Source organism: Diplotaxodon limnothrissa, linkage group LG20 (assembly GCF_057381915.1).
Source record: "Diplotaxodon limnothrissa isolate DT_005_m linkage group LG20, D_limnothrissa_male_GT1.1, whole genome shotgun sequence".
NCBI lineage: Eukaryota > Metazoa > Chordata > Actinopteri > Cichliformes > Cichlidae > Diplotaxodon > Diplotaxodon limnothrissa.
In genome coordinates this window covers 35,919,016-35,927,305 of record NC_140615.1, presented here as the reverse complement: position 1 = coordinate 35,927,305, position 8,290 = coordinate 35,919,016, and the positions used below count along the sequence as shown (strand labels likewise).

General features: G+C 45.3%; 1 protein-coding gene across 2 annotated transcripts; it reads right to left on the bottom strand.

Annotated features, from left to right (window-relative positions):
* Positions 1-525: 525 nt before the first annotated feature.
* Positions 526-7,745, bottom strand: LOC146611394 (leucine-rich repeat neuronal protein 1). Of its 2 annotated transcripts, XM_085344024.1 has the most exons (13): positions 7,642-7,730; positions 7,411-7,555; positions 6,386-6,487; positions 5,902-6,086; positions 5,146-5,388; positions 4,620-4,742; positions 4,368-4,490; positions 3,686-4,100; positions 2,380-2,509; positions 2,108-2,286; positions 1,340-1,498; positions 989-1,077; positions 526-904 (listed from the first exon to the last, which is right to left on the bottom strand). In XM_085344024.1, the coding sequence occupies exons 1-13, from the start codon at positions 7,728-7,730 to the stop codon at positions 526-528; spliced, it is 2,361 nt and encodes a 786-aa protein (XP_085200150.1). The 2 variants fall into 2 exon arrangements, with proteins under 2 accessions (XP_085200150.1, XP_085200151.1); XM_085344025.1 differs by having other exon boundaries at positions 526-1,077; positions 7,411-7,556; positions 7,649-7,745.
* Positions 7,746-8,290: the final 545 nt, after the last annotated feature.

Below are 8,290 nucleotides of genomic sequence, written 5' to 3'. Positions count from 1 at the left end.
TGTGGCAGGCAGAAAACATGTTTATTTCTGCTCTAAAAGTAGACATTTTAACATGGGAGTCTATGGGGACGGACTCACCGGTGGAGCCGGCCTCAAGTGGCCACTAGAGGAACTGCAGTTTTTCATAACTTGGCTTTTGTCGCTTGATGATTTGAGAAAAACTCAATTTAAACTGCATAAATGAACTGACTTTAAAGGCACCTACACAGCTGAGTCTACCTGGAATGCAAGTGGTGACCTGGAAGAAAGGAAATCGATCAGATTGACGGCTGATGATGGGAGGTGATTAGCGGGAGTGAGCTGGTTTGGAATAGATGGACTGAAGCATGAAAAAAAGTCCCTTAAGAAAGCTGAGATGGGTGTCCTGCTGCTTTAATCAGTTCACACACCTGACCTCGCCGTCATCTCTTTGACTGTCAGGCTCCTCGCTGAGTCACATGACCCTTTTCATCCATACAGCTTCACTTCTGTGGTCCTCTTGCCCCCCCGAGTGTCTGTCAAACCTCCCCCTCCACCCTCCTTCAGCTACCACATGTACGTCTTTGTGGTGTCGATCTGACTCCCCCCTGCCTCCTCACCCCTCGCTCCTCCCTCCCTGTCTTCCTCCTCCTTGTCGTCTTTGTCCTTCTCGGTCTCGCTCTCCCACAGCGTGATGAGCGGCGGGTAAAGCTCATTCAGAGGGATGGATGTGGCGTGCTGCATGTACTTCTTCAGTGAGTGGCCGCAGGACTTGTGCTGCTGCACGCGCCGGCCCATGTACACCACCAGCAGCGCCATGATTGACAAAGCGAACATGGAGCCCATGACGGCCGCCAGTGCCACGCTGCTGCGCCGCGACGCCACCAGCTCCACTGAGAAACCCGCCTCTTTAGTGGTGATGTTCAGACAGGAGGTGTGGACAGGACCAGAGGGGAGGGAGGAGGAGGAGGAGGATGGAGACAGAGGGGTAGGGGAGGTTCTAGGAGAGGAAGAAGGAGAGGTGGGGTGAGGAGGAGAGGAGGAGACAGTGAGGCAGACGTGGTACTCTGTGGCAGGAAGGAGATGAGTCAGGTTGTACTCCTGCACGTCGACTGGAACCTGGAGGGGGAGGGGGAGGCAGAGAGGAAAATGTAATTAGCCCATCGAGTGCCTCCTGCTGGGTGTAAACCGAGTGTGATAAGATAGGGTGTTGATGACAGAGCCCGAACAGGTTGAGCGATTGATAGCAAGTTTATATTATTCGTGTTTCCCACGCCACGCGTCAAACTTAGTTAAAGCTGAGTCAAAATAATCTGTAAATGCAAACTCCTGTGATGGCTTCACGACTTCCAGCAGTAATGTCATTGGGTGATATGTTCACCTTGGCCGTGTAGCTGATCTGAGGGTTGTCAATGTGCACGGTTGCACTGGTCCACCGGGGAAGAGGGCCGGGGATGTCATGATGGTTTGAACCCACAGCTGAAGCTCCTCCGCTGGGATATAACTTCCACTCCAACACCACAGACTGTGCGTGAACCACCTGCACATGAAACAAGAAACAGTGAATCACCAGATTCATGGAGGACAAACTGTCTGGAGCATTAGATAGTTTAATAGCAGAAGAATAGAAGGAGGCACTAGAAGAATAAAATATAACCAGAAGAAGTAAAGAAGAAAAACTAGATGAAGTAGAAGCTGAAGAACTAGAAAAAGAATAAATTATAGAAGAAGAAAGGACCAGAAGAAGACCTGAAGAAGAATAACGTAACAAACTGGCAGAAGTAGAAAAAAAATAAGTAGTAAGTTTGATGTAAAACTAGACAAATAATTAAACTAGAAGAACAACTTTAAGAACAAATAGCTAGAAGAAGAACAAGAATAACAAGAAACAAAAGAGGAGTAACTACTCGATGGCAAACATGAAGAAGAGGAAGAAGAACTTCATGAAAATATGGATAAAAATCACACGCTAGACGAAGAACAAAAGAGAAGAAGATGAAGAACTTGAAAAGGGCAAGAATAATAAGAAGGAGAAGATGCAGAAGATATAGATGAATTAGTGCAAGAACTGGAAAAATATTAAGAGCTCACAGCATATTTCTAATAACACCTACACCTGTTCGTATAGCACATGAAGGACAAAACGTACCTTAGCGAGCACCACCAGAGACCCTGCACCACTGGATGAGTTCCCCAACCAGGTCCTTTCTCTGCTGGGGTCATTCCCCCCACCAGACCAAGAGCCGGCATATCCCTGAGAGTCTACGAACACCGAGACACTCTTGGTGTCTGCTCCTTCGATGTTCCAAGCCACACAGGTGTACACACCTGTAAGAGAAGAGCAGCTTTTATGCCACTGAAGGTCCAAATTAAAAATCCACTTTAAACTGAACTGGATTTGAGCCTGCAGCTCAGACTGACCTGCGTCTGATGGCTCTGCGTGTTCGATCACCAGCGCACCAGGATCTGACATCCGATGCTTCTTCTTCCTCCTGCTCAGGCCACGCCCCTCCTCTGATATGATTGGTGAAGCCACTGCCTCTGAGCTCACCTGAGCAGATTCATAATGTCACTCTTTGGTGTCTCTTCACAGGATCATGCACTTTTTTAGTTCTCACTCATTGCATGAATTTATTTGACTAATTCGTTTTTTTTAGGTTAAATATGGTATACATCAGGTAGTTAAGGAATGGGCACATTCAGTTTTTATTAAATGTACGTTCAGTTTATGCCAGAGCTTTTTTTTCTTAATGATAAATTGTTTGGTTAAATAAACCTTTAATTCTATTTCAGATGCCATTGCTCAAAATTTTTGCTTCATGTCATGTGAAGATACTTGTTTTGGGTTAAGAAAAGATTTTAGCTGGGGTACACGTACACACAACAGCAGACGTAGACTGTGACAATAGGACATGGAACACATGACGGACCGGGGAGACAGGATGAAACACGAGTAGAGGAACACGGGAACAGTCAAGGGGGCAAAACACAGAGAGCGAGAGGGGAACAAGTAGCCAAGAGAATGAAGAGAGCACAAGAGGGACATGACAGGCTGGGGAAATGTGGGATAAACAGGATAGAGGGGGGAACGTGAAATGGAAGACAAGGGAAACAAGACACAAAGACACACAAACCCAGACACACAGAGAGGGACACAGAGGACAAAGACTCAGGGGAACCTAATAACCAAGGAGCTAAACAGGACAACCTAGGCAATAAAGAATAAACTCAAGACTAACAAAATAAACCATAATACAAAAATGACATCAACATACAAGAAAACTCAAAACGGGTCAAATGACCCAGGACGATGACAGTAAGTGACTCCCACGACCTATCAGGGCACAGATGTCAAAGCTGTAAATGTACATGGCAGGAGATTGAGTCGCTGTGGTGATTTAAACCCATTTCCAGGGTGTCTCATGCTCTCACGCTGAAGCTGTGTCTGCTGGAGTGAGTCATTTAGTACAATTTAATGTTGCACTTGATTAATGTAGCTCTGTTATTAGCTAATCGCTAATTATACAGTGGAACAGACAGAACAGTGGAGATGCAGAGGGAACGACACACTGGGGAGTTTATTCACCACGTCCAGCATGAAGAGGAAGTAACGTGTAATAATCACTGTCTGTTGTGATAACTGATTAACTGAAATCAATGAAGTGAAAATGCTCAAAGCTTTGTGTTTCTCTCTGGGACTTGGACACACACAAAAGTTTCTGCCCACCTTGTCACCATTTGGCGTCACCCAATAGAACTGAGGGGCGGGGTCGGCGTCTGCCCAGCACTCCAGCGTAATTGGCTGCCCTGCGCTGACATTTATGGTCGGGGGGAAGGAGTGAGGAGTTATGTGAGGCAGGCAGCTGTTGGTACCTCCTCCGCCCCATCCAACCGCCACCACCTCCTGCAGCTCCTGACCGATCAGGTGAGGCGGGGAGGAGCAGATGGTGATGGAGGAATCCAGCAGCTTGAGGTGTGATTGGTTGCCAAGGTGAGGCCCCCAGGAGGAGAGGCAGTCGCACCGAAGAGGGTTCGAGTGAAGAGAAACCTCCTCAAGAGAATGGAGGGAGGAGAGGAGGTCTCCAGAGAGGAGGCTGAGCTGGTTATTATGGAGGAGGAGAGTCCGGAGGGAGGGCAGGTTACTGAGGGCAGAAGACCGAAAACAAAAGACATTGAATGAGGAAAAAGAAACGAAGAATATGGACAGATAGAAAAGAAAGAAGAGATGAAGAACTAGGAGAATGTGAAGAAGAAGATGAGGAGACAACAGCTGAAGGAGTTACAAATGTACAAAATCTAAAAAAAAAAAAATCAAAAAAAAAATCACTTTTACTCATGAAAAACATAACGTATGTAAAAATAAAACATAACATCAGTGTGGGGTGGCTCAGAGACCGTTAGACACTCACCTGAAGGCCTGTGGGTCCATGTAAGAGAGGCGTGGGTTGTTGCAGAGCTCCAATTTGGCAAGTTCTGGAAGGTTTTGAAAAGCTGCTCGCTCCACCATCAGCAGGTCCTCCATGTTGTTCAGACTGAAGCCAAACACAACACTGCATTTACTACAACGTGCAACCGTGGCAGCATCCTAAGGTGAAAAACAAAGCCAGAAAACTCCAACAGCTTGGAACAACGTGATCTCTACTTTGTGTTTTCCAGCCAACCTGAGTTCCTCCAGGTGCTCAAGGTTCTGGAAATCTCCCTGCTGGACTCGACCAATCGGGTTCCTGTTCAGGTCTAGGAACTTCAGGTTTGGGAGCACGCTCAGAGCATCGCGAGGAACAGACCTGCCATGAGAATGAAATTCAGCCATGGCTCCAGTGGCAGAAGGTTATGGAACTGAGACCTTATTTAATCATTGTACATCCCCTTGAAGCTAAAAGTGTGTTATTAGTGGACATTCAAGGCTCTGACTGCTGAGAACCCTTTAAAACAACTTTCCCCCCACCCTGTTACATCAACAGTATCCTTCACTACCACTCGTATCAATCACATCACCATTTTCCTTTGATAATGGCTATTTCATCTGTCAACAACTACAAGTTGCCATTTTCGATGCTCTCTGGTCACCACATTGCTTCTATTCTTGCCCTTTATGCATTTAAGACAGGAAAGTCTACTTAATAACAGGGTTATAGCTAGGTCTAACAGGCTAAGAGAAAGTAAACTAGGGGTCCTGTGCTGACGAACCTGAGCCGGTTGTCGTAGAAAGAGAGGCTCTCCAGGTAGTCAAGGCCCAAGAAAGCAGCAGAGGGAACAGAGGCCAGTCCCATTCCTGCCAGGACCAGGCTGTGGAGGCGAGACAGAGGCAAGAAGTTCTTCTCCTCAAGACCCAGGATAGGGTTTTCCCCAATCATCAGAATCTCCAGGGATGGCAGAGACTCGAACCAGCGACTGTCGATAGCCACCAGATGGTTGGAGTTCAGGTGGAGCCTAGGAGAAACATCAGAGAATAGAGAACTAATTCAGATGAAGCTGAATGGTAGCAACATGACAGGTTTTTGAAAGTTTTGGGGTGGATGTAGTCCCTGAGAGTGACCTAGTGAACCTTTAGGAAGTTTCAAGATCTGATTATATTGGTCTTTGGTGTTTTTTTAAATTGCCTTTAATCTTATTTATCTTACTTCTACCGGTATAGTGAATTTGACATGAACAACGACCAACTTCACATTTGCTGGGCCCAGATCTTCGACAGTTAACATCAGAGATGGATGACTCCTAGATCCAGCCTTCAGATTTTGTCTGCTATGATTCTGTTCTCAGAGAAACCCCCACGTTCTACCTCCTGAGTCCTCACTGAGAAAGGTGTACTGGCTTTAGCTGGCTCTGGTGGTCTTTTTAAGGTTCTATTCATCTCATATGCAGTTCTGATGGTCATCTGCAAGATTCTGGGATAAGTTAACAGTCAGAATGAGGTTTGATAGAAGAAGTGGTGGTGGCGATTACCGCAGCAAGTTGGTGAGGCCGGCAAAGGCTTTGGGTCCGATGGAAGAGATGTGGTTATGGTTGATGTAGAGCTCTTCCAGACTGGAGAGATTCCTCAGACAGAAGTCCTCCAGCTCCTCAATGTGGTTCTCCTCCAGGTACAGAGTCACCAGGCGGCCAAGAGAGGACAGGCCCATGGAGCCCACCTGAACAGACAAGAAGAGACAGTATTTCGGTATGAAGCTGACTTAGAGCGGATTATCAAGTTGGACCAGGATGGAGATAAATGTAAACCACATTTTTTTCACTTCAGTTACAAGTTGTAAGCAAAATCCGGCATCTGGTGTAAAGATTTGATCTCAAATCAAACATGCAGAGCTACCCACTGCGCCGAACCCCGTGTGAATATGTAGCAGCTGAAAGCTTTCATCCAGCTGTTACTGACATCTGTATCCTGCTGTTCAACAAGACTGTGGATAAATATTGAGAATCGAGAAGCGCATACCTGTGTGAAGTGGTTCTGAGACAGGTCGAGCTCTGTCAGGTTGGTCAGACTCTGCAGTTCAGTAGTTATAGAGGAGATGTTGTTACTCTGCAGCAGCAGCACCTGAAAGGAATGATGAAAAATCACATTCAGAATATATTAACAACATAATGACTGGTCAGTCTTTCAACTGGCTCATTAGAGTCAGGTCAGAGTCAGAACCCCAGTTTATGTTAATGTATGCAGGGTCTCATTAGTCAAGAACAGAAAATACTCTCCTTTTGATTCAATCCCAAAGCGATGCTCTCTGCAGGCATGAACTGAGAAAGACGCTACCTTGTTCTTTGGGTTCATGAACTAGAGCAGATGTAACAATCAAATTTCACAATAAATCTCTGTCATCTTTGTAAGTAGTTCGGTGTTGTCTGATCCTTGTGTGCCTGCAGACACACCTGAGGGTCAAAAGAGCACAACCATACACTATATATAGTGATGGATTTGAAAGGTATGTAGGCCAGAAAAGTGAATCAAGTGCATGAATGCATTAAACCTGCTAACAGCCAGCAAGGAGGGTGGGGGGTGGGGTTCCTCTGGTTGCCATTGAAAAATTGATAGAAGTCTGGGAAATGAGCCTATTGCTCCCCTGCTCTATTACCACTGTAAAAATGTTCCTGATGAGTTTATGGTCTGACTTGCTCAAAGTCTCATGCTTTGTTTTGGGTAAATGATGGTCCCGAATAGAGCACAAAAAGGATAGAGCAACGTTTGCTTTGGGTTTGCATCCCGTGACTGACAGCCACTTCTCACATTGTTTAGCCCATGACTCAAGGAGTCTGAGTGTGTTATTAATATTTCTTAGCAATAAGTGAACCAAGCTGCTTCACACTTAAGCCTAAAAGTTGTTTTTTGTTACATTTTTATGACACTGTTGTATGAGCAGGCTTTTAAATTGAAGGCAAGCTAGAGACATAATACATAATAAGAAATGTATTGTAAAAGCTCATTTTTAGGCTCTGCATGGAGGTCCATCCATGCAGGGCTGTTACCTGCGTATCAGCAGAGATGTTGGCTGGTACTCTCTGCAGATGGAGTTCATTGCAGTTGACTGTCCTGGCCTGGTGATGCACAGACTGTGGGGTGTACCACGGTCGCGTCTCACATACACACTGCAGAGGGCACAGCACAGCGCCACCTGGAGGGAACACACACATGCACCAGGGCTCTCTTTAAACAACATCTGCGGATCATTAAATGTCCATTTGCATCCTTTATCCTAATCTTTACCTTGGCTGGTCCCGCTCATTTCAGCACACGCTGATGCTATAACCAGGGAGAGGAGGAGAATGGAGAGAACTTCAGATCCCATGATGCACTGGGCTGTGGCGCAGGATAAATAGCGATGACACGTGCCTCCAGATGGCTGGTCGGAGTTTCATCTACACAAATACTGAAAAAGTAAAGGATAGAATTTTTTTTTTTTTAAAGGAATTTACTCTGTTGAAGTTGCTGCTAGCAGATACAGTTAATCATTAGTTAGCCTAGCTTAGAATTTAATTAAATGTCTCTAAAGAAGTTGAGTAAGTGAAAACACCTGGGTTGATTATGTTGTAACAGCAGAAATGTGGAACCGTCACAGACCAAGCATGAAAAACTAAACTTTAAAGTGACAACGCTGCAGTTCCTTTAGTGGCCACTTGAAAATCTGAATCCTTTATTGATGCCTGAGGAAAGCACGTGGTCACAGAGAAAGTGAGAACATTAACCGAGTAACCTAAATTAAACAATACAATATATTACAAAGTTACAAAATACAACAAAACAGCTCAAATATATACAAATTATAAATAAATTAAAAATATATGGTTGAAACTGAGGTGCCCTTCTTATTTTCTCTGTAGAGGATGTGTAAATATAAAGGGTGTAAAG

Coding starts and splice junctions, on each gene's coding strand:
- LOC146611394 (XM_085344025.1), bottom strand. CDS start 7,730: ATGGGATCTGAAGTTCTCTCCATTCTCCTCCTCTCCCTGGTTATAGCA. Junction 7,557..7,648: donor AATGAGCGGGACCAGCCAAG/GTAAAGATTAGG, acceptor TGTTCCCTCCAG/GTGGCGCTGTGCTGTGCCCT. Junction 4,743..5,145: donor TTCTACGACAACCGGCTCAG/GTTCGTCAGCAC, acceptor TTCTCATGGCAG/GTCTGTTCCTCGCGATGCTC.